Source organism: Triturus cristatus, chromosome 2_1, assembly GCF_964204655.1.
Source record: "Triturus cristatus chromosome 2_1, aTriCri1.1, whole genome shotgun sequence".
In the NCBI taxonomy this organism is placed as follows: Eukaryota; Metazoa; Chordata; class Amphibia; order Caudata; family Salamandridae; genus Triturus; species Triturus cristatus.
The window spans coordinates 219,089,995-219,114,006 of NC_140581.1; the positions used below are offsets into that span (position 1 = coordinate 219,089,995).

The 24,012-nt window shown below is 44.5% G+C and overlaps 1 protein-coding gene and 1 long non-coding RNA gene across 5 annotated transcripts in view; one reads left to right on the plus strand and one right to left on the minus strand.

Moving 5' to 3' along the window:
* WDR7 (WD repeat domain 7) overlaps window positions 1–24,012 on the plus strand; it is a 1,596,127-nt gene that overhangs the window by 64,239 nt on the left and 1,507,876 nt on the right. For all 4 annotated transcript variants that reach the window (XM_085630124.1, XM_085630134.1, XM_085630121.1 and 1 more), the window contains exon 2: window positions 11,951–12,120. In XM_085630124.1, coding sequence (XP_085486250.1) covers window positions 11,962–12,120 — 159 coding nt within the window. In that variant the 5' untranslated portion in view covers window positions 11,951–11,961. The remainder of the gene's footprint in view (window positions 1–11,950; window positions 12,121–24,012) is intronic.
* The window catches only part of LOC146863991 (uncharacterized), a 211,375-nt gene that overhangs the window by 59,891 nt on the left and 127,472 nt on the right, over window positions 1–24,012 (minus strand). The window lies entirely within an intron of this gene.

Consider the following 24,012-nt stretch of genomic DNA (forward strand, 5'->3'; position numbering starts at 1 on the left):
TACATTTACTGCTGTAGTGTGAGAATGCATTTCATGAAAAGGAATATAAAGTAGGGTTGCCAAACAAAAAATGCCAGCCATGTGTTTAAAGAGCCTGGAAAGACCTCGTCTTGGCACTAAATAGGGTTATAAATAAAAAAGTATGTATTCATTTGTAATGTGACTTTTCTATCTTTGTTCCCTTTAATCATTAGTCATGGATCTCATAATTCAGGCAGCCCTAGAACACAATTAAAGTGCATTCTATTTATATTTGCTGTTCGAAGTATGCACAGATAAGTGCTGATTATACGGCTTTAGGTGACTGCTTATTTTTGTCGGTGGGGCAAAGTGGTAGGTGGTGGGCCGGGCCGCTGGAGGGGGGGCCCCCTCATTGTGCTTTGCAGGGGGGCCCCCTCAAGTTTCGTTACGCCACTGAAGGGACCAGTGACTTAATCCCTCACAGCCGTCCCACACACTAACATCAAATGTACACGAGCAAGGGCTGACTTAATCCCTCACAGTCATCCCACACACAAAACATCAAGTGTACAGCAAGCAACGGGTGGCATAATCCTTCGCAGCCGTCCCACACAACAGCAAGAAATGGGTGACTTACTCACTCACAGCCATCCCTAAAAACATAGCAACTAGTGAACAGCAAGAAATTGGTGACTTACTCACTCACAGCCAGCCCTAACAGCAAGAAATGGGTGACTTGCTCACTCACAGCCAGCCCTAAAAATAAAGAAACTGCACCTGATGACAACATGGTAAAAGAAGCATAATAAAGAAAACAAACCCAAGCAGCAAAGCCCTCATAACACACTCACGAAGAAAATGCAGAAATAGTCAGCATAACCAAATAGTATAGCATTGAAAAACTCAAAACTAAAGTATTAAAATGTTCCCTCTCTAGAAACTAGTGCTTCACTCCGGTGAGCGACTCCTCACCCGAAATCCCTCTCAACTCCTAAGAAGCTTAACTGTATTTCCTCAAGCAGATAAGGGAATACAGAACAGTGTCAAACTGACTCTCGCCCAAACTCGACACAGCGTACCCAGAGCTGGTGAACTTGCAGTAACATGTTCCAGAAGTGATATGTACATTTTTCCTAATGATAGTAGACGTACTTCACAGACCGTTCAATGTTTTACTACTCAAGTGCACTGGTCACCTCATGAATAAAACCTCATCCAGAACAAAATGATGGGCGTTCCATGCCATTCAATCCATGTCCGACCTGTTTGAGGATGAGCCCTTCTGTACTGAAAAACTCACAGACTGGCACTTCAGAATCGGAGTGGGCAACGTGAGACAGCCCGCTGGACAAAGAGAAAGATGGCGGCACATCGAAAGGAACAAACCCGGGTTGGTGACGCAAAACGTCCTTGCACAGCTCGTGTTCCTGGGTAGCAGCAGGGACGCCACCGACCTCCCTGCAGCACCTTCACGCGACCCCATGGACACGATAAGGGATGCGCGAGTCACTCAGAGCTACGCGTCTCGCTGCCCTTTCAAGCGCCACACATCGTAACATCAAAAACGGGCACGCTTACACGACACAACAATTTACCCCAGCATAGCATAGCTAAACAAAATCAGCATGTGAGTAAACAGTTCAATAGTACGTTGCTGGTCTTGCAGCCGACTCTTAAGATTTGTACTAAAGTTCAAGCCGCTGCTGGTGTCTTCCTCCATCAACCACAGGCTGCCGTTGTCTTCCACATAGATCATAGCCTCGCATTTAGCCCATCCAATTTTACAGGACAATAGTGAAGTATTGACGCAACATGCTGCAAACAATACTTTCCCTGTCAGGCTTGCCATATTCAAGTCGCTGGACTGCAGGTTGTCCTCGTACATAATAAAACTCGTGAATGTAATCAACAGAAGCACGCCCTGGCTGGGCCTGACTGATGTAAAAGTCACTGGTAGGGCTGCAGGGCATTCTGTCTCTCTGTACTTTTAGTTTCCTTAAGTTTCATTTTAAAGTTCTTCCTACTGTAATTTCTTCCGCTTTATTTTCTTGTAATCTTGGTTTCTACAGTTTATTCTGTACTTTCCTACCACGCAGGTTTTTTTTTCCTAAATCCTCTCCAAGAGGTTCTGATAACAGATATCCAGGGGCCGAGGTGCAAGTTCCATGAGATGATTTATCTTAGTTGCAGGTAAAGGTGTTCATAGGTTCTTATCTTAGATCTCAGGAGAGCTTCTATGATCATCTCTATAGTAGGCCCCACCAGGAGCAGCCTCATTGCTGCTCAGCCCATGCCTCAACTGACACTCCAGCAGCTCGTAGGCACCCAACGCTTCGCCATGCACCAGCATTCCATGCAGCACACTCATAATGGCTGAGCAGCAGGTATAACAATATATGCAAATACATATATCTTGTTTTTGTAGCTGTCCGTGCTGTCGTTTCTAAACTTTTAAAATAATCATTGTCTCATTTTAATGGTACTCCATTAACTGACCAGGGAACCAAGGAAAGCTGAGTCTACCTGGCGGTGTGCAGTCCCCGGCCTTCAGTTCACTACAGTTGTCAGAGGCATTTTGGCACCTACTTCATACCGCCAACAGTAGAGAGTTGTTGGAAAGGCATTTTTGATTCTGATAATGGGACATAGTTTAAGTTGTATTAAATTACTTTTGATTGAGGCTTGGTACTGACATTGACATTTTGTGTGGCAACTCAGCTTCTGAGTGGCTTGCCTTTTACTGCCAAAGCAGAGTTGGGGATAACTCCTTTTCTAAATACAGCCAAATCAAAGTAAGCCATTTAATGGAGGAGAACAACAAGTCCAGTTTGGATTGCGGAAATTTCAATCATTTTGTATGTTGAACTGGTGAATGCCAGCTCTTTGTGCAAGGTCACGCTTCTTGTGATCTGTGTTAAAAAGTCAGGGACTCGTTACTGTGTTTTCCAGACAGGTGACCCTCTGGCATTTCTCTTTGTGACTGTTAGCATGGTGGCAGTTCCAACTAGAACCATCACACTGTTCTAGAGGGGGAGGCCTGGCAAGGTAGTTAGGAGCAACATTGAGTCTCCTAATAATTGCAGCTTTTTTATGCCCTGCCTACAGCACAGCCTTGTACTGCAATATGATAAATCTAGATACCAGTGCTGGTGCAAGGATGTATGGGTGCTGGGCTTGAACCATGTGAGAGAGGATGTATACTAGTGCTTACTGATGGACTGTAGTTTGAAGATTGAAGAGAGCCTAAGGAAAGCAGCATAGAGCTTCTTAAAATGGTTATTTGGAATGCTGTATATAAGCTGCCATTTTCGAGGTTCATGGTCTTTCTCCCCCCCCGCCCCCCCTCCCAACAGCAAACAACTCGCCTTTGCCTGCTTTCAATATAGAACATCCATGTGCCAACTTTGACCCTCAAACTTGCATGCCTGACACAAAGGCGTAGCCTTCCTTAAGGTGTGCTCAGATATAGTCGCGTACGCTACCAAAAATAACAGCAGAACCTGTTCAAGTGCTCCATGAGAGGCAAGGAAATGACTCGTCAGTATTTTACGTGGAAGTCTGCTAGGTCTCCAGATTGGTGAACCGTCATACAAGATGTCCTCAAGTAGGACTAAATATCTCATAAAGTTGCAAACGTTAATTCCTTTTATTTGCCCCACACATCTGCCCCTGGTGTATTAAAGCATGTTCATCACACTCTCTTGAAGAAACAGATAACAAACCTTCATAGGAGTGAAAGTGCTGACCAACTGGCGACTTTCACTATCCCAGTCTAACTATGGAAATTTTGGTAAACCAGCGAATATGTAAGACATCAGATGAGCACGCTTTGTTGACAAAAGAGGATATTTAGCTTCTCTGTGAAACCCGAAATTAATTATGTACATTTTAAACAACATTTTTAATCCAAGTTGGCAGTTGACCTTAGCAACAGAACTATGACAGTAGAATTCAGACGTCCACTTCAAACAAGTCCATAGATAGATATAAATATAAACAATAACTGTATCGCTTCAAAAACTATGGCAACACTTTGGTAAAAAATGGATAATAGCAAAAATGGTCCTGGATAAATAACCTCCACATCTGAAGAATTTGTAGCGTGTTTTCAATTCGAGATCTTGTGGAAGATTTCTAAAATTGTTCAAGAACCACCTTCAAATAGTTGATGATTCAAAGCTTATCTTGGAAAGAACACATTTAATATTTTCATCCTGTCAGCTTGAGCTTAGAGGACAGTTCCTTAGAGGCAAAATGCTGGTCAGAAGAGTAAGTTGAGAGGGCCTTAAAAATTGTAACAAAATACAATATTGCATATCATCAGACGCTCATGAGGCACAGAATGCATACTGATAAATATCAGGTATTAAGTTCTTATCACTGTCTACTAAGGCAACAAGCTGCTTGGATGCTCCTTGACCTATCGGCTGCGTTAGGGTACTGTGGACCATATCGCAGTTATAAAGATTGAGTGGTGCCCACATGCCTGGCCTTACAGTGGATTAAATTCTCCTTTTCAATCCAAACCAAAAATGTTAAACTTGTTCAACTGAACCCTCATATCACAGAGAGCCACTGTGAGTAACACAGGAGTCTTCACCCTTCAGCAGTGCCAGGTACACTTACTAATGTTTGATTGTAGCAGACCTGACGTTTCTGCATGGTGACCCCAGATTTTTAGCTTTTTTCTGGGCTCTGTTTTTGCTGGCTTTAGGACTCTGGGCACTCTACCACTGCTCAACAGTAGTACATTGCCTGTGCTTCTCCACAAAATGGTGTACCGTGCATTGGAAATCTACATATATGGCAAAAATATATATCTGCCAAGAGCACCACTGTACTCTGGCTAGGTTGCAGTTTGAATGCACTGCACTTATCCATGGCTTGGAAACATGCCTTTGTCACTTAGGAAACGTCTGTTTTTATATATTCGGGACTCGTCTCTAAAATTGCCTTGTAAGCCCACCGTGCAGGGTGCTGATATATGAAATAGGGAACACTACATACTTGGGCTAGTATGCCCTCACAGTGAAATTAACCCTAAAAGCTATTTTACTATGAAGAACAGGCTAGACATTTGTCTTGCAGGCCTAGAAGGCATTACTTCTTATTTTACACCGCTGCTTATTATGAAAGGGCTAGAAAAATGCTTAGAAGTTATTTCCTGCTTAGTTCACTGCTTCTTGTTTAGTGCTTAATAACATCTGATAAGTCCTGTGTTGGCGTGCACTGCCAACGCATAGAAGTGCAAATATCAGAGGCAAGATTCGGGCCTTTTAAAATCTGACTTAATCAGATTTTTGATAAATTCAGCAGAAATGTAACTTTGTAAAATGTTCTGCCCCTCATCACAAATTCAGAGCTAAAAAACATATTTTTGGTTGGGAGAGTTAATGACTATGGCTCAGATGACAATGGCTTGCTTCTTGGCCCAGGAAAGGCCAATGTATGTTATCTGCTGATCGCTCAGCAGGACTTAGCTGTCAGGGTGCGGACCGGAAATGTTGACGGACTAAAAGACCACTTTAGCACTACTTTGTTTGAATGGAGATGCCAAGGAGGACGTTTTCTATGAATTCCCAGGCCCCTCATAGACAGTTGGATGCCAGCCACAATAGGGGGGAAACCAGTTTTGAGCATTTGTATGTATGTATGGAACTTGTAATCACCCCGGAAGGGCTATCTCCGCGCTGGCATAAAGAACAGATCAGACTGGCACAGACTACCATTTTGGGTAGGGGAGTGGCCAGAGTGACCAACAAGCTGAAGAGAGGCCTGCCTAGTGGCAGTAGTGGGGTCCGGTCATCTTGAAAGCGAGGCTCTTGGATAATGTTATAGTAAGGCAAAGAGGAATTCTACAAAAAGAATGGGAGGAACTGTGACAAAAGTGTTGGGCGGTAGAATTCATCCAATCGCTGGCAGTGCACAGGATAAATCTGGAACCTCGACTCCACCTCATAACATACTTGAACCTCGGAAGACTTCATCTGAAGAAGGCTAACCTTCTGGAATGCTGGAAGAAAAATACGGACTCCTGCTGAAAGCACAAGGACTCCAGGACCCTTGAATCCTGCTGGCACCCAGGGACTAGAACTGCTCTCCAAAGGTCAAGATGTTGATCTCCTGTTTGCCTGCTTCTGGGACGTCAAAGCAGAAGCACTCCTGACTCCACGGGACACAGCTCACTGCAGGATATTTAGCTGGAGAGAGACCTTGTGCCTAAAAGCCTGCCTGGAGGGGCTACGGCCTGCAGGACTGACCCGAAGTAGCTTTCCCAGCAGTTGAAGACTAATGGCCACAAGTACGACCATCCGGTTTTTCAATTCGAAAATTGCAATTTTTAGCCACTTGCAATTTGCGAGTCGCAAAACCTGATGTATAACAGTGTCTCAGACACTGTTTGCGATTCCCAAATGGGTCGCAAGGGACCTGCCTCATTAATATTCATGATGCAGGTCGCTATTTGTGGCCCATTGGGAATAGCCGGCACTCACAGGGATGGTGGCCTGCCGCGGTCAGCAGACCACCATGTCTGTGACTAATTTTTAAATAAAGGAAAATAGGATGCATCTCAAAAATAAAAATGAAAGGTTTTCTTCATTTGTTTTTTTTTCTTTTTTACAGTGGTGCGTGAGACCACAGCCTGCTCTGAAAAAATGTTGGTGCCCCCATTCACAAAGGGGAATGCGTCCCTTGTGGACCCCTTTCCGTTTGCAAATGGCTTACCACCAATTTGAAATTAGTGGTAATATGCGAATGTTTTGCGACTGCATTCCTGGTCGCAAAGAATTCATGCATACCAGTGCGTCTCGCTATTTGGAATGGGGTTGGTGAATAGAAAAATGTATTTTACCGGTCGCAAACGGCCCGATGCCCGGTTTGCGACCTGTAAAATGAATCAGACATCTGGCCCCAAGTCCGAATGTAAAATCTTTGACTGAAACAATCACTTGGTGTGTCCGACCTCCGCTCCATTGCAGTCATCCTGAAATTGGGCCTAGGTGCTATCTATCCAGAATTAATTTTCCATAGTGCTGGCTTTTTTTTCTAGGCGCTTTTTGCCTTAAAACTTCACAAATCCATATCTCCTGTTGTGCTTATCCTATTTTCACGCTCTTGGTGTGGTTTCTTCTCTATTTTTCTAAATTGATTTAGGGATTTTATTGTGTTATTTAGATTGAAATTGTTGGCACGGCTTGAATTTTGCATGCACCTCACTGAAGATTGCCTGCAAATTGTGCCATTGCTATGAGCGGTTGACCAGAGATTCTCTTAGAACTCTGTTTTGAACTAACCAGAAGGTTATGGAGCTGATAGAGATGCCCTCTCTGCCAAATTAATACAACCATGTCTGACATTGGTTGCCAGTGCTGAGATCAGAAGAATCCCATTCGGGGATGCACTGATAACATCTGATTAGTCCTGTGTTGGCACACAATGCCTACGCATAATGGCGCAAATATCAGAGACCAGGCTCTGGGATGGGTTTAACAGTCTGGCTATGTGAACGCAAGATGCTGGAATGGAAAGCCCACTCACCACATATTCTTTGTAAATCCATCATAACTGGTGTATTGTCTGTGTTTAACTTGACCGGTTTTCGTTTTGAAATGATGTGGAGTAGGGGTGGGCTTTCATAGACCTGTTTCCATTAAAGAGATCCTGGGTTTTAGTGTCCTTTGAACCTCTGCACCGCACACAGGAGTCATGTATGAGGAGAACACTTTCTACAGGTTTAGGGACTGTTAGAAGTACCCACAGCAGAGGTTGGGAAGAGAGGAGTAGTTCTCTAGAAATGTTCCCACAGTGAGGGGCGCAAGGAAAAAGTTGTGGTTCCCGAAGTCCCCATAGGTTAGCTGCTTGAAGTGTAGCAGCCCAAGGAGTGCCTATGGTAATGGGATGCCCACAGAGAGGACAGTTTCTCAGGTAGTAGATGTAGTGATAGGCACTGAGGAGACAGACGAGAGGGTACTGAGTGCCTTAGCGTCCCTAGATGAGATGGTGACTGACCTTGCGGATGTCAGCAAGGGGGTAGTGGACTCCTTTGTTTCATGGGATGGGTTAGTGATAGATCCTGAGGTTCATGATGGGATAGGCAACTACCCAAGTACAGTGAAGCATGCCATCTTGAGGACTGTTTTGCTAGATCCTGAGCTGGAGGCCCGGTGTCCACTCGGTTAGGTCCTACGGGATTAGACACAATGGGCAAGAGGGACAAACCCATGCAAAGGAGGAGGTGGTTGAGCTCGCATTGCCCAACAAGGTGACTGGGTGATCCCTGATGGAGTGGACCCTGAGCATCAGGCTCTGTTGGTGTTAGACATTTTTGTTAAGGATTGCTGCTCTGAGCTGTCACAAGGACAGGCTGTGGAACGCTCTGCCTTGGCAGACTCCTGGGTCCCTCATAACTTAATCAGGCCATGTTGGTTTCCTAGATCTATCCATCATAGGACCAGGAAGGTTCTTAGTGCAGTCCAGGTTCCACGTGAGGAGAAGTCTCCTGAAGGTGTCCTTGGTATAAGAAAGCCAGCTAGCACTCTGTAATGAATGTGACTTCTCACCAATAAGCCACACCCAAACCCTGCACTCCCACTTTGGAGGTAAATATACCACTGCACCTTTAAATAATACACTTTAAGCAGCACTCCCTAAAGACGAGGAAAAGACACAGCGCTCCCTTTAGGCGAGGCAAAAAAACAAATCCAGGTGCATTAAATACACTTTGAGCAGCACTCCCTAAAGACGAGGAAAAGACACAGCCGTCTCATTAGGCGAGGCAAGAAAACAAATCCAGGTGCATTTAAAATAACCCACACAAGTTTATTAATGTAGAACGGTAGGCCAAATCTATCAGTAATTGCAGACTCCCAAATATCAAGTGACTAAAATGTACAATTAGAATAAAATGCAGTATATACAAGTAGCAAAGAGTAGAAAATATATACAAAATGGTTAGGAACACCTCACTGATTGAATTTGTATCATCCTTGCCAACTCAAGCTGGGGAAGCCCTTCAATCAGGACTCCAGTTCCGTCACCTCCACAGCAATACGTCTATTCTGTGGTGAACTTCCACCTGGCCCTCGAAGGTTCCCAGCTTAAATATCATTACTCAACGTGAGGCAAAGCTTCTAGAAAACCCCGCCCCCTTCTCATTAGAAAAAACCGAGCTGGCTGTACAAGTCTGCGTTAAGACCAAGACGGGGGCTGGCCAAGCTCCCGTATTTTGACTCCGAGACAGAGTTGTACATTCACACATCTTCCAGCCTCTATCTTGAGGAAGCTCCCACAAGGCCTTCCAGAGTACATTAAACAAAAGCAATCGCTCAGAAAAACAGAAAGACCTTGAATGTGAACAACCCAAACAACTTGCAAGCACTGCTGTGCACGCAGAAAATCTGCAGCAAGGCAAAGCCAGGAAAAAAGGGTGACATGAGGCCATGTCAAAGCCAATAGTAAGAACTTATAATTCTCATAACCCAAACAACACTGAGCATATGTGTGCATCACTGCCCACATCACTGCACTTCGAAACCAAAGAGTGCATTCCACACCCCTCTTTCCCTCTCACGCTTTCAAATACACATCCCACACCTTCTATTCTTGGCTAGACTGTTCTACGCCGTGACAGCTCCCACTGAAAGACAGCAAGATTACAAGAAAGAAGAGAAGCAGGCATATGCAGGACCGTCTCATATATCCAGGCTAGGGAAAAATAACACACTACAGTCAATTAAAATGATGGTAGTCGAAGGTCATCATAGGGTGCCAAATCACAAGAGTGCCTCTTTCACTACACACTCCTATGGTTGCGGACTACTGGCAAATGGTGTATAGTAAGAACCCATTCCCACTAGTAGCCGTTTTCTCAGCAAGAACGCGCATAACCAATGGCCCTATTCTTCCTCTACTTTAATCTGGTGGAGAGAGAGTGTATAAGAAATAGGTTTTGCCCCAGTTAATCCCTCGGGATTTGTTTTTGCTTTTTGTACTACATAGTTTATGGACTTCCACTATATGAGTACTACTACCAAAGTCTCACTCGCTGTAATCGCTGAAGTGAATGGAGAGTGCTAACTGCCAGTGTTCGCCTTTTAAGATAAAGTCCACTGCTGTACAGCTAGGAGAAAGGGCTCTATGTGTGTTGCACATACATGGAGACATGCATGTGAGACCATTGTCTAACTCTGCGCACGATATCATGTCGCAGAGGCAGCCCTTCATGGACTGGAGATGACCTGGGCAAGCCTTAAAAGATGAGTGGGTGTTGACATTGTGGCTATGTACATCTGTAGTGCTCCACTGAAATATGTAGACTGCTTTACTGTATTATATAGATCTGACATTAATTTCCACATATCTGTACTAAGACCCTGTGGCAGGTCAAGAGCAATCCTTTTTCTCTGTCTCTTATTCTTATTAGATTCGGGCCCTTTGAATCATCCTCCTGGGCCCAGTAGTTTACCCTCCTTGCCAGCTTAGGGATCCATGGACTCTCCACATAATAGGGTAATTAGCTTGGAATTAGGCCTGTTTCTGGGAGAGGAGAGGGTGTAGATGGAGTCTGAATGTGTTAATGATTTTCACACTGCTCCTGGCCTGTGAAGTTTCAACCCCAAAGAAACAAAGGGGGGTATTTAGAAGTCTGGAGCCAGTAGCTGGAGTATCTGTTGTTTAATGTTTAAAGGAAAGGGGCTAGTCTACTGCCAATGATAATTAAGGTTAAATTTACATCTGCATGGAGCAAGCCCATCTCACAAAGTGCTTTGTCAACATCCAACACTTGATGAAAGAGGGCATATTCTGATTGTCGAGGAAGCGACTAACTTTCTAGTTCGGAGGGTAGTGAAACCACAAATTGGGTCCTTGTTGACTGGCCTTCAAGCTTAGAGGAGTGCCTTTTGCATCTCGGATCAGCCTTCAAGCCAGTCATAGTGTATTTAGGCAGCACATTCAGGTAGTGTCACGTACTACTGCAGTGTAATCTGTATCTGCCTTCGCTGGAAGGCTTGCTTAGAATATATGATAATATTTTTCGAGTGTATTGTTAATGGTTATGCTGTTACACATACCACCTCACACACTTCTTCTTGAGGACAGCCTTGCTGCTCTGGCCTACCTACTAATGGTGTGCTATTTTAATTTTTAAATTTAAATATTCCTCTTTAAAAAAAAATATATATTAGGAATGTTAGATTTGCTGAGAGAAGCAACTTGGCACATGCATTTACATTTCTTCTTTAAGGCACAGTCAAGATCATATAGATATATTTCACAAAAAAGTGTTTAAAAAAAATAGGGACAAATTAGGAAAAACAGGCTGTGTAATATAGGTAACAATTATTTTGCTTTACCCTTTAGATTGGTCAGTAGCCTATTACACATTTATATATATCTGCCACTGAACATTGTTGGTGAAAATCATGCTGGACTGTCTCAGTTTTTTTTTTTCATGTTTTCACGGCTGCTCCCATATAGCAAAACCAGGTTGCAGGCTTTTGTTTGCCTCCACATTCCCTAAATGGAGTGGTCTTCATCACGAACCATTAACTATAACCAGGGTTCAGGAATCTAGATTACTAACTATACGCTAGACCACTTACAACTGGCCATAGAGTTTGTGAGTGGAAGGGCTCTTGTAAGATACACAAAAGTGGTTGAGCAGTGTTCAATCCTTCCCTGTGCAGGCCACCGCAGTTCTGGTCAGATGGATGTGAGCAATACACAATTTAGATCTTTGAGGCTGGAGAAGGAATGATCTTTTTAGGATTGTATGCCGCTGGTGAACGTATTATCAATGGTGCAAAACAGAAAGAAGTATTTTGCTCAGACTTTGAAAACTAAGACCTTGTTTAGTTTTTCATTTGTGCGTAATAAAATGCGATGTAATAAGGAAGAAGCAAACTTTCCAATGCCTTTAACAACCAAAAGAAATCGTTGGAACAGTTTTCATCTTTTCCTGAGGAGTAATGTCTTCGTTTGATTGCAGGTGCAAGAACAATGGCGACGAACAGCCTTGTTCTCCCGATTGTCCTTTGGGGACGAAAGGCTCCTACACACTGCATTTCAGCAATCCTGGTGATGGAAGACTTGGCAACAGTGGTCACCGGATGCCATGATGGACAGATCTGCCTCTGGGACCTGAGCTCCGACTTAGAAGTATGTGCAAGAACCCGTTGTTTATATCTATCTTTGTATTGATGATGTCTTTGTTTTCGAAAGCTGAGAACCTCTCTCCATCTTTGAGTTATTTTGGTGCACAGGGTATATTTTTGTCCTGATATGGAACCTAGGTTTTAGGTTCACTTGTAAGCATGAATAATGACGTTTTTTTATTTTTTTATTTAATCCATGTAGACAGCCATTTAGCAGCCTCATTATAGACTGCTAATAGCATGGTAAGAAAATGCAGTAAAGTTAAGTTGACAAAATGTCTAACCAGCAGCCTGACTGATAACCAGTTCCAGCTTCTGCATGGAACCAAATTGTGCTCCTGGGTAAATCATTTTATAGACATTTATCCTCGTTTTCTTATCTACAATAACAGCAGAAATATTAATCCTTAAATTAATATACCCTATATTTACATTTTCGTAAATTTCACAAGCGCCATTCCCACATGGCTGCCTTACACTAATTATGTGTTTTCCTCTTAAGTTCATAGACATACTGTTAAAAATTGGAGTTTTAGTAGGCTAGGGCATGTGCCAAAGCCAGGCAGAAACCACCAGTCAGGATAAGGGAGTTACACTCCTAAAATAACCCCTGGCAGCTTGGCACGGGCAGTCAGGCTTATCTTAGAGGCAGTGTGTAAAGCATTTGCACATAACCAACAGTAATGTAGTGTAAGCACTACAAAAGGACACCACACCAGTTTAGAAAAAATATCCAATGTTTTTATATATTTAAGACAAGACCAAAAACGATAAAAAAAATCCACAATACAGTCCTTTAAGTTGATAGCTTCGTCCGGGGCTATCATGGCATCGTGAACAAACAAATCCAAAGAGTTCTGGCTGACCGCGGCGTCGCCGGCCAGCTACGGTGTCAGAAAGACCCGCAAACAGTACCTTTTAGAAATGCAGGGCGTCGGCGACCTCTTTTTGAGCTTCCGAAAGCACGGCATCCGCAGGCGTCGGTTCCGGAGGTCGATTCCGAAAGCGCCGGGGCCCACTAAGTCACACGTGTTGCAGATCGAACTCCTCTCTGTTGAAGTCAGGAGCGCTGGCGTCGGCAGGCGTCTGGTGCTGTGGGGCGAAGTGCAGCGGTGCGGCGTGCGGTGCCCTCAGGTTGCGGTGCGAGCAGCGGCTCAGTGGCGGCATCAGATGGCGTCGTCGGTGAGACCACGGTCACGGTGCGAAGTGAATGCAGTGCTGGCAGGTCGCGATGCAAGCAGCAGCGGCGTCATCGTTGCTGGAGCGCTGTCGTCTGGAGTCGCTGGTGTCGGTAGGCCAAGGCTGTTGTGCGGGATGAGGGCGATGCATCTTGTAACTTTACGAGCGGTGCCCTCGAACCACGGTGCAAGCAGCGGCGTCTATTTCGGCTTGCACGTCATCGTAAAGCGAGGCGGTGCGGAGTGCGGTGCCCACAGGTCGCGGTGCAAGCACTGGCTCGGTGGCGGCATCAGCAGGTGTCATCGGTCAGACCAGGGTCACGGTACGGCGGTGCCCTCTGCGGTGCTTCAGGACACTGAGTCGGCAGCGGCGTCATAGACGGCGTCGTGGTGCTTTTTCCTCTGTTGCAGCACAAAACACACAGTCACCAGTGCTGAGGGCAGAAGAGCTTGAAGTCTTTGCTGTTCCTGAGACTTCTTGAACAGGGGGCAAGCTCTACCTCAAGCCCTTGGAGAAACTCACAAAAGTAGATTGCAGAAAGTTCAGTCCAGTCCTTTCACCGCCCAAAACAGAAGCAGCCACTGCAGGCCAACACAGCAAAGCACACAGCAAAGTGGTAGTTCCTCCTCACAGCTTCTCCAGCTCTTCTTCCTGGCAGTCTTCTTGGTTCAAAAGAGTTCTAAAGTGCAGGGGTCTGGGCCCCAATATTTATATCCCAAAATTCTTTGATCTCTTAGGCCGAGAGTGTCTGTGTCCAGCCAGAACCAGTTCTGCCTTCTCTGGTGTGACATCCTGGCAGAAGGTGGAGACGGCATGGTCGGAGGCAGACCAGGCCCATTGAGGTGCAAGGAAATCTCCTCCCCCTTCCCCAATTGCAGCTCAGGCCTTTTCAGCCCTTTTCTGACCCACCTAGACTATCTGGAGCCACTCCTGCTCCCCAGCCTTCTGTCATCCAAAACCCAGACAGGCAATCTGCATTCCAGCAGAGGCACACGAGATGACTAAGCAAGAAAGTACCTACTTTCTAAAAGTGGTATTTTCAAACACAGAATGTTAAAATCACCTTCACTAAAAGATCCATCTTTAGATTCTGAGTTCAGGCATACTAAACTTTATTTTCCTACCAATTCCCTGGGCCAGTTATGTTTATAAGATGTTATAAACAATTCCCCATTCTGTCGTATGGGGAACAGGTAGCCTTGCAATAGCGAACAACGAAATTGGTCGTAATTCGCTATCAGGACATGCCACACACGCCAGGCATGTCCTACCTTTCACATACACTGCACCCGGGGTACCTTGGGCCTACCTTAGAGGTGGCTGACATGTAAGAAAAGGGAAGGTGAGGAACTGTCGAGTGTGTGCACTGGCCAAGTCGACATGGCAGTTACAAACTGCGCGCAGACTCTGCAATGGCGGGTCTGAGTTACCTTTTCAGGGCTACTCACGTGGGTGGCACAATCAGTGCTGCAGGCCCACTAGTAGCATTTGATTCACAGGCCCTGCCACACTCAAGGGACTAACAGGTAAATCAAATATCCAATCATGGAAACACCAATCCATAACACAATTTACCACAGGAGCACTTGCACTTTACCACTGATCAGTAGTGAGAAAAGTGCGCAGAAACACTACGCCAGCAAAAACAGAGTCAAAACTGGGAGGTCAGAAATCAAAAACTCAGGGGAAACACGCCAGAAGATGCCAAGTCGAACACATACCATCTAAGACGGATGCATAAAATGGGGCAAAGTCACGCTGTGCATGAACATTTGTGCAAAACCTAATCTCTTGCTTGATCTGTGGAATCAGCAGCAAGGGGATATGTAGACATTACATATTTGCATCTGTGAAAGTCATCTATTCACGAAATCAAATACCTAAGGTGCTGACTTTAAACCATGAAAGGACGGTGTATCAATATAACCATTCAGTTCTTATTGTTTAGGCAGTGCTTGCTGCTTACTTATTCAAACAACATTTGAAGAATTTGCAAATGATGATGGTAAGAGGAATGGTCACGGGATGGGTCGTAGTATTTGTAGAGAACTGGGCTTTTGTTGCAGTCACCCTCCTCCCCCCCCACCCCCCCCCACCCTTTGCCCCATTATTAGCTACTAGATGCTGATTGCTGACTCTGACAGTGCACTGAGGCCTGCTAACCAGACCTTGATGCCAGTCCTCCTTCCCTAAATCAAGGTTTGTCTAATTGTGCTACAGTTGGTAAAGGACTTTAGCACCCCAGTAAGTCCCTAGTAAATGGTAACCCAGGTACATGGGGCAGCTGTACTAAAGAGGGTCCGTAAGGGCTTCAGCATATCTTATGCCACCCTAAGGGACCCACACACAAATTCCACACAGACTGCCATTGCAGGCTGCGTGACCTGTTGCAAACCATGAGTGAAAACATGACAAGACACACTCCTGTGTGTCATGCCAAAGTCTAATATATGTAAGTCACCCCTACAGCAGGCCTTTGGGCCCTAAGGCAGGGTGCATTATATTTTATTTGAGGACATATTTTCATGTGCCCTTGTGATTTCTAGTTCTATTGCTAGATATTGTAAGTGAGCAGGGAAGCCATCTTAAGGTATGTACTGGGCATTGGTCAAAACGAGTTCCCCATCTAAATCATGGCTTCACTGAAACCTATGGTGTTTTGTACCAAGCACCTTGTATTAATAAACCCACACTGCTTCCAGTGATGGATCTATTAATACATGAACCCAGAGGGCACCTTAAAGGTGTCCCTGAAAACCTACCAACTTCTAGTCTGCTGGCGGACTGGTGTTAGCCAGCCTACCACCACAGATGAGTTTCTGACCCCCAGGGGTGAAGGCCTTTGTTCTCAGGAGGTCAGAAACAAAACCTGCTGGGGCAGAGGGCGTTTACACCTCCTCCCACGGAGAGCTTCAAATAGCCCTCCACTTTTGGCATGCGAATCTGGCTTCCCTCACAGGAGAGAATGCTGACCTCCTGCTTTGAGCCATCTGGCACCAAGATAGGTGGGAAAATTAGCTATGCAGGAGGTATGTTGCACTTCCAGGCCGGTCACAGCTCTAGGGTGACCAAGGCTGACGTGAACACGACTTTAGAAATTGCACCATATTGTGTGTGGTGGAATTTGGAGTTCTGGACAGGGTGATACCCACTTCCCAAATGAAGTGTTCATCTTAGGGGGTGTAGTGACCCCAGTGTATGTGGCCCATTGGCTACTACCCCTCACTCCACTTAACACCCCTAAATTGAGTATTTAGGAGTCCCCCTGATACCAGGACTTCAGATTTCTACGAGACAAAAGAAGAAGTAGACAAAGAAGAAGACTGCTGTCCCAAGAACCGAGGAGCACGACTTACTTGCCACCAATCCTGCTGGCCTGCGTGCTGCACCAGACACTCATGGATCAACTGATTTGTCATGCCACTGTGCAGACCTCAAGAAATCTGGAGTGTTGCCAGTGCTTCGCAAATTGCCAAAGGAACTCCCTTGGAGTAGAGGAGCTACTCCTCTACAGCCGCAGGCACCAAAGAGCAAGACTTGGTACACCGACCTGCTGTCTACAGGGACTACCAATGCAGCAGCAGCCCAGAAAGAGGTAGCAGTGCTCCTACAAGCCAGATCTGTCCTCCCTCCAAGTGTGGGAATGGCAGGACCGACTAGAGCCACACAGTACCAACCCATTGGGTACTGGACCCCTTGCATTATCCAAGCCTTGTTGTGCCCAGTCTGGACACCAACGTCGAGGAAGACCGACCTGCACATCAAGGAATATAATAGACAGTGAGAGCCACTTCATGAGTGGCCCAACTGTCCTGTTTGCCTCTCCTCTGCAAAATAAAGAGCAAGACGAGAGTCTGTGACCGCCGCCAAAGATGCCTCAAAGCACATAGGCACCCGTGCTCCAGAGCCCGAGTCCAAGAGAGGTGACATTGCCAGCGGGGTCCCCAGACCCATAAAAGCTAAGCCCACGTTTGGTTTGGACTTCCAGTCGCTGCCTGCAGTCTTTCTGCAGGCCCCCTCCAACCACGAGCAACTCGAGCACTGAACCGGACGCCTAAAGACATTACTGCACTCGAGGCCCACAGCCCGTGAAGAAGTGGACCAATGGTGTCCCTAAGAGCCCAAGGATCTTAAGGGTCGAGCCCCCCTGTGGGTTCCTCCTTACTGGTGCACCAGTCCCTGCTTGCAGCCTCTTTGTAACTGGACTGTTCTCCCATTGAAGGGAATGGGACACCCAACTCCATGGCACACCTCAGCACCCAGATGCCCCAGAACCTCCTAAGGTAACCTGGTTGTGTGGCTTTGGACCTTGCCCCATACTCAACTTAAGTCCAGAAGAACAGTCCCATAAGTCGCCGACAAGTGGACGAATGGAATACATGTTTTTCCTCCACAGAGTAACATTACCGATCCAGAAATTGCATTGTGTCTATTTTCGAAAATTGTAAAGATTTGTAACTCGAAAAGTACTTACTCAATTCCTATGATCTTGGTATCTAAATGTATATAAAAGTATGTTATTTTTATAAGTTGGTGTCTGATTTCTTTGAGTGTGTCTCATTTACTGCCTTTGTGTATGCAATAAATGCTTTTACTGCCCTCTGATATGCCTGTCTGCCTGCCCACACTATCACAAAAAGGAGCATTTGGGATGTCAGTTGTGTCTCTGTAATTCCCTTGTGGTTTGCCTGGCCTCTCTGCACACTGTACCTCATTTTGGTGCACTATATAGAGAGCCAGCTTCCTACAGTTATGGCTAAATCTTTTGTTTTTTTATTTACTTTGACCTGAAAACAGACACACATCAATTTGATTGCAAGGTCTCTCAAACGTCCACCATTTGTGGCACCTATCAGACTATGGGCTGACTTTTCCGATTCATGATTGTGTTCACTTATGTCTTTGCTCAATGCTGGATCCAAGACGTTTGTTGAAATATTAACATCACTCTGATACTCTAGCAGCAGTATGTGTCTGTTTGAAAGCCATGTTGCAGTGTAAAATTTAATGTTTGAACTTTGAAATGGTATATCTCAGATCCTTGTCCTAGTTGATGCAGCAGTTTTAAATTTCAGACATCACGGGGTAATTGGGAGCACCTAAATCCTTAATTTGAAAGATTCTGAATTCATATAATACCACAAATCCATCTTCTATTGACACGCTACTTAAATCTGCAGTGCATTTCACGTGGTGTTACATGTATAGAAAAAGTTGTTTATCTTTTGGAGAAAGCTCTGAGCTTTATTTTTCTATTTTCATTTTGTGTAGTATTGTTTGGGGGATTTTGTCGTGTTTTAATAGTCGTCTTATTTGTAATTGTACCAAACCTACTTTGTATATATATTCGGGCCAGTTTTTACACTTCAACACAAAATATGACAGTTCAGGGTCTGTCCTTATTTATTTAAAAGATTTATAAAGTGCACAGCTACCCAACAGGGTTTCCCGGCGCGAAGCAGGACAAGCAAGGTTCAAGTTTGTTGTGGGGCGAGGAATTAATCCTGACTATGAAGAAAGCTTTTTACGACCGGTTAAGAGAGACTGACAGATCCTGAGTTTCAGTGGAAGGGAATTCCACTATTTATGCTCAAGGTAGGGGAACGAGCGGCCTCCCATACGGGCCAGCCGCACTCTAGGAACTGAGAAAAGAGAAAGGCTGACCGAGTTTGTGAGTGGGTTGGTAAGGCTTGATAAGACTTTGTATATACAAGGGGGCCAAGCCATGCTGAGCTCGAAACATATAGCAAAGAGCCTTGAATTCAATATATTTGCTTACCTTGAGCCAGTGAAGTTGATGGAGCAGAGGGGAAACAGAGGCGTAATGAGGCAACCGAAAAAGCATGCGGGCCGCCGCGTTTTGAATGAGCAGGAGACGGCGGACGACACCCTTGACCGCACCCAAATACAGTATATTACCATAGTCAAGTCTGGAGATCATCAAGGCCTGCAATACGGTTCTTTGGGCTGCAGATGGAATTAGCCAGAGGATTTTCTTTAGCCACTTGAGAACGGCAAAGCAAGCCTAGATGACACCAGACACTTGGGCTCCAAGAAAAAGCTTGCTATCAATGGTGAAACCCAAATTCTTAACCTTCGGCACTGGAGCTGGTAAAGGTCCTAATGTGGCAGGCCAATGGCTAGCTCCCCAAAGCTTGGGATTGTTCCCCAGGATGAGAGGACCCCAGTCTTAGAGCCGTTTAGCTTTAACCCCCACATGCTTCAATGTTGGCCTTTGCGATTCCTTAATTGCGATTATTAAGGAATTGCAATTAAGGAATTGAAAAAGCCTATAATAGTAGGAATCGCAAAAAAAATAGTGATTCCTACACATTTCTTAATTGCAACATTCAAATTGCGAGTCGCAATTAAGGAATGGCTTCCCATTCATTCCTATGGGCCAGCCTACAGGCATGCGCAAATTGCGAGTACCCATTAGGTACTCGCAAATTGTGCATGCAATTTCAAGTATGCAAGGGTGCTAAAAAGACACCCTGTGGCACCCCTGAAATTGTGATGTGCACCCATGTTGCGCTCACAAATGCTCCAAGGGCATGTGTGTGTGTAACATGGGACTTTGAAAAATGCACCTTGGTGCTTTTTTCAAAGAAATCGCCATTTACCATCACCTTTCATTTGACAGTAAATTGCGATTCTTAATTGCGAAATCGCAACTCTGTTTACTTTATTGCATTGCATTTAAGGAATCGCAAATTGTGATTCCTTAAGTGCAGTCGCAATTAAAGTGATTGCAATTTTGCGATTACTTAAATTGCGATTTTTGCATTTGGGATGATGCATCCCAAATGCAAAAATACCGGTCGTGGTGGTGTGTGAGAAGACTTGAAAAGAGCGATCCTCTAAAAAAAGATATCAGCCACTGTAGGGCCACACCTACAATTCCTGAAGCTTCAAGGCAATCCACCAGAATGGAATGAGAGACCGTGTCGAAGGCTGCGCTCAAATCCAATAGGATGAGCACTGCCGTACCACCACAGTCAAGCTGCTGTCTGAGGTCCTCCATGACCCCAAGCAGAGCCGATTCAGTGCAATGCCCAGTATGAAAACCAGACAGTGACCGATGGAATAACTTGTGCAATGTCACATGTGCGGAGAGTTAAGAATTAATGTGTCTTTCCAGTACTTTTGAAAAGGTAGAAAGAAGAGATATGGGCCGGTAATTTGACCTGCAGAGGGTAACCAGACCAGTCTTTTTCAACAAAGGGAGCACAAGAGCGTGGTTCTAATTTCGGGGCACCTGCCCAAGATTTAGAGAGGAGTTGAGAAGAGTAAGAATCACGCCCAAGGCAGACTCATCCAAAAGTCTGAGCTTAGATGGAGGGAAAGGGTCAAGTGGAGAGTTGGCCTTGATGGTTCCCAGCAAGCATTGCAGAGAGACCAGGCCTTCCATCCTTATGTGGTAAAATGTTGCAAATATCTCTCCTAATTTCACATTTAGAATAACAAACTAGTTAACTTTCAAAGTGGAGAGAAAATGTAGGCATAAAACGTTTAGAGAGTGCATGTCAGAAATGGAAAGCGTTGTGCAGGTAATGCATGAAACTAAATGAATTTTAGGACCTTGACGCCCACACATTCGAACCTTGGCGATGGCCTACTGTAAAATTGGCTCATAGCAATGCCCTACACAGGAGTCTAGGAACCTGCGTAGGTGCCCCATGGCCAGTGATTAAGATGCAACATTAGAGAATTAAAAAATGTTCTCCAAAGATGACACCCCACGATCCCCCACAGATCTGTCTTCTCTCATCGCATCAATGCCTAACTTGCATCCCTCTTGCCTTAGTGTGGCTCCGAACGCCATCATCCTGCCCTGAGCTGCCCCCATGAGCCAGCCCTAGTACAGCTTTGATTGCTTTTACTAGTCTGGCCTTTCTCTGACTGAGGCTCCCTCTTTTAAGTGCTGTAACCACCCCTAACCTCCCACCTCACTAGTCTGGTTATCTTTAAACAATTTGCAGTAGCAAGGCTTGTCAAAAGAACCTGGACACTGGCTGCATGCTTCTTCTAATGAATGTAATTTGTTATCCCTATCATCACTCACAGGCATTTGGGTAAACGCCTCCATCACTGGAATGGCTTCCAGTTGGGCTTGTAGACTCCATGTGAAGGGCCTTTATTTGTTGCAGGTGATCATAAGTCTCTTTAAAAATGATTCCCATTGCGTGGTTGCTCCTTTGTTCTGTACGTATATGTGCAAAAATACCAATAAAGATGGTTGGAAAAAATGCAGACAATTGAAACTGAATTAGGTAAAGAGTATTGAGGAGAGGGAAGCCTCAGTACCTGACATCGACTGAACTCTAGATCCTGGTCCTGTCTATGTACTTTGGTAATTGATGTGATGATTGCTGTCAGCGGCAGTATGTGGGTTTTTAAATTGATGTTCGGGGGCTAAAAAGTTTAAGCTTTTGGTAAAGTAAGGCTGATCAAATGGTCAGAGCTTTGTCTATTTAGAAAATCATATTTATGGTGGAATGTTTTTTAATGGCCATTCAGAAAACATTGACTGACCGAATTTAACAGGAATCCTTGGCTACACCACTACTGTTCCAAGAGTTGGCGAAGTTTCTGTTAAACGTTTTAACGCCAGACCGAATTGTTTGAATGAATGCTTGTCATGAGGTATCTTTGCGAGAGCTTTCAGTGATTGCCAGCAAAGCTGTGTCATTACCCATAATGATCTCCAAGCACATGATGGAGTTCTAAATAGTAGACCAGACATTAACGGATGTGGTAGACAATCTTGTGAAAACTAAGGGAGAGGCTGTCATGAAGATGGAAAGATGATCTAGAAGTTGGTTGGGCTAAGGTGGGTCAACCAGATCAGTTTGCCTTGCACCTGTGATGGTATTGATATCAGCCCCTTTTTAAATATTCATTATGTCCTTATGGAGGAGATAAATGTATTTCTCAAGTCAACAGTAGATAGGGAGACATAATGTTGTTGGGCAAGCAGGGGCATAGTTCTGTGTCATCACCCCAGGCCACACACTGAAATGTGTACATTACCTTGCCCTCGACTTAATCACAGTTCAACCACTTTTTCACGTTTTAATAGTGACATTGCTGTCTGTGAGTTTTAGAAATTAAGTCGCACAAATAGACACTGGGAGGATAATGTGGATAAAGTTCAATAAGCAAAAGGGTACGAAGAGCTTCTGCAAGGGAAGTAAAAAGAGAAAACCGATGAGGATAGGCATATCCCTGGCTACTGAATTACATACAAGGAAAACAACAAAAGAGAACAGCTGAATAACTAATAATGTCCCCTAAAAACAAATCGTACTAGCATAATTTAAATGTACAATGAGGTGGTCCTGGTATGTCTATTCACACTGTGGATTAGTGGAATATTTACTGGGAACTGAAGCAACATAAAAGCATACATAAGAGCAGGAATAAAGTCAAATCAGCTTGTCAAGTTTAAGAGCAACTAATAGTTGAAAGTAAAATGTCACCAGTAGCACACAAACCCACACCACCATGTAATGTGATAAACAAAATGTTAGTAATGTTTGTAGAGGAAGACTTTGAAGCATACTAATGTGTAAATGGAACTAAAGTAGTGGCCCAGAGAAAAGAAGCTCAAATATTGTGAGAGGTTAATTATAAAATGTGATATTAATGGTAGGATAAACTGTTTTAAACTCAGCTATTTTGTGAGTCTTCCAAATTGAATCCCATCCATTGTAATGCTTGATCCATACTGGTGTGTCAGCTGCGGGCTCCAGTGCCTTCCTTTAGGTACAAGGTCAGCTGCAGGTGAACAGCTTGTTTTGGTGGCACTTGGTACGCTACACGCAACATGTGCAATGGTCATAGTCATGCGACAACTCCGTGAGGATGACTTTTGTCTGACTCAGCACGACAAATGCACACAGGCAGACCCCATTTCAATTTATATGTGGGGGTAAGACCTTTCAATTAATTAGCATGGAGTGCAGTTTTGTACAGGGAGTGAACACTTTTATGTATAAAAAAATGTGAGTGTAACTTTTGATTGGCACATGATGCAGAGACTGGTCAGTGCGCTTTAATTGATGGGCATGCAACTCCTACGTAAGGTCAGTGTTTATATTATATGAGTTCCTTCATATACGTGTGCCTAAGTTATTATTTTTCCCTTCTCTTGATTAATGTATTCATCTCTTGGCACACTCTTTGCTCATCCAGAAAGTGTAATTGTGAACAATTATCTCAATCCTCGTCTGAGTGTAATTATTAAAGATCCCCTATTCTAGTCCTCTGACCTCTCCAGTTTAGTAATGAACCTCTAAAACGCTTACCAATCCGCTTATATTTCAGTATTCCTTGTTTTCCCACATAACACACACCACACCACACTTACCATTAACATCTACAATATTAGCAAGAACATGATTCAAGAAAATAGGCCGATTATTTGAAAATGTGAATTCAAGTATTTAAGTCAAAAGGAAATGGCCAATCTTCCAAATGTTGACCCTGCCACAACATCTGTCCTATCTGCTGCACCTCCCCTCCTCGCCTGCCCTATTGTGAACTCCGCCTCGCCTACCTCCAGCATATCTGGCTTCCACCTTCTCCTCTTCTCACCTGCACTCTATTTGAGCTACTTACAGTTACAGTGCCTTATCAGGAGCGCTCCTTATTTGGAGATCTGCAGTCAAGAATAAGGATGATATCCTTGACCTCATCTCTGATCTTTTTCTCC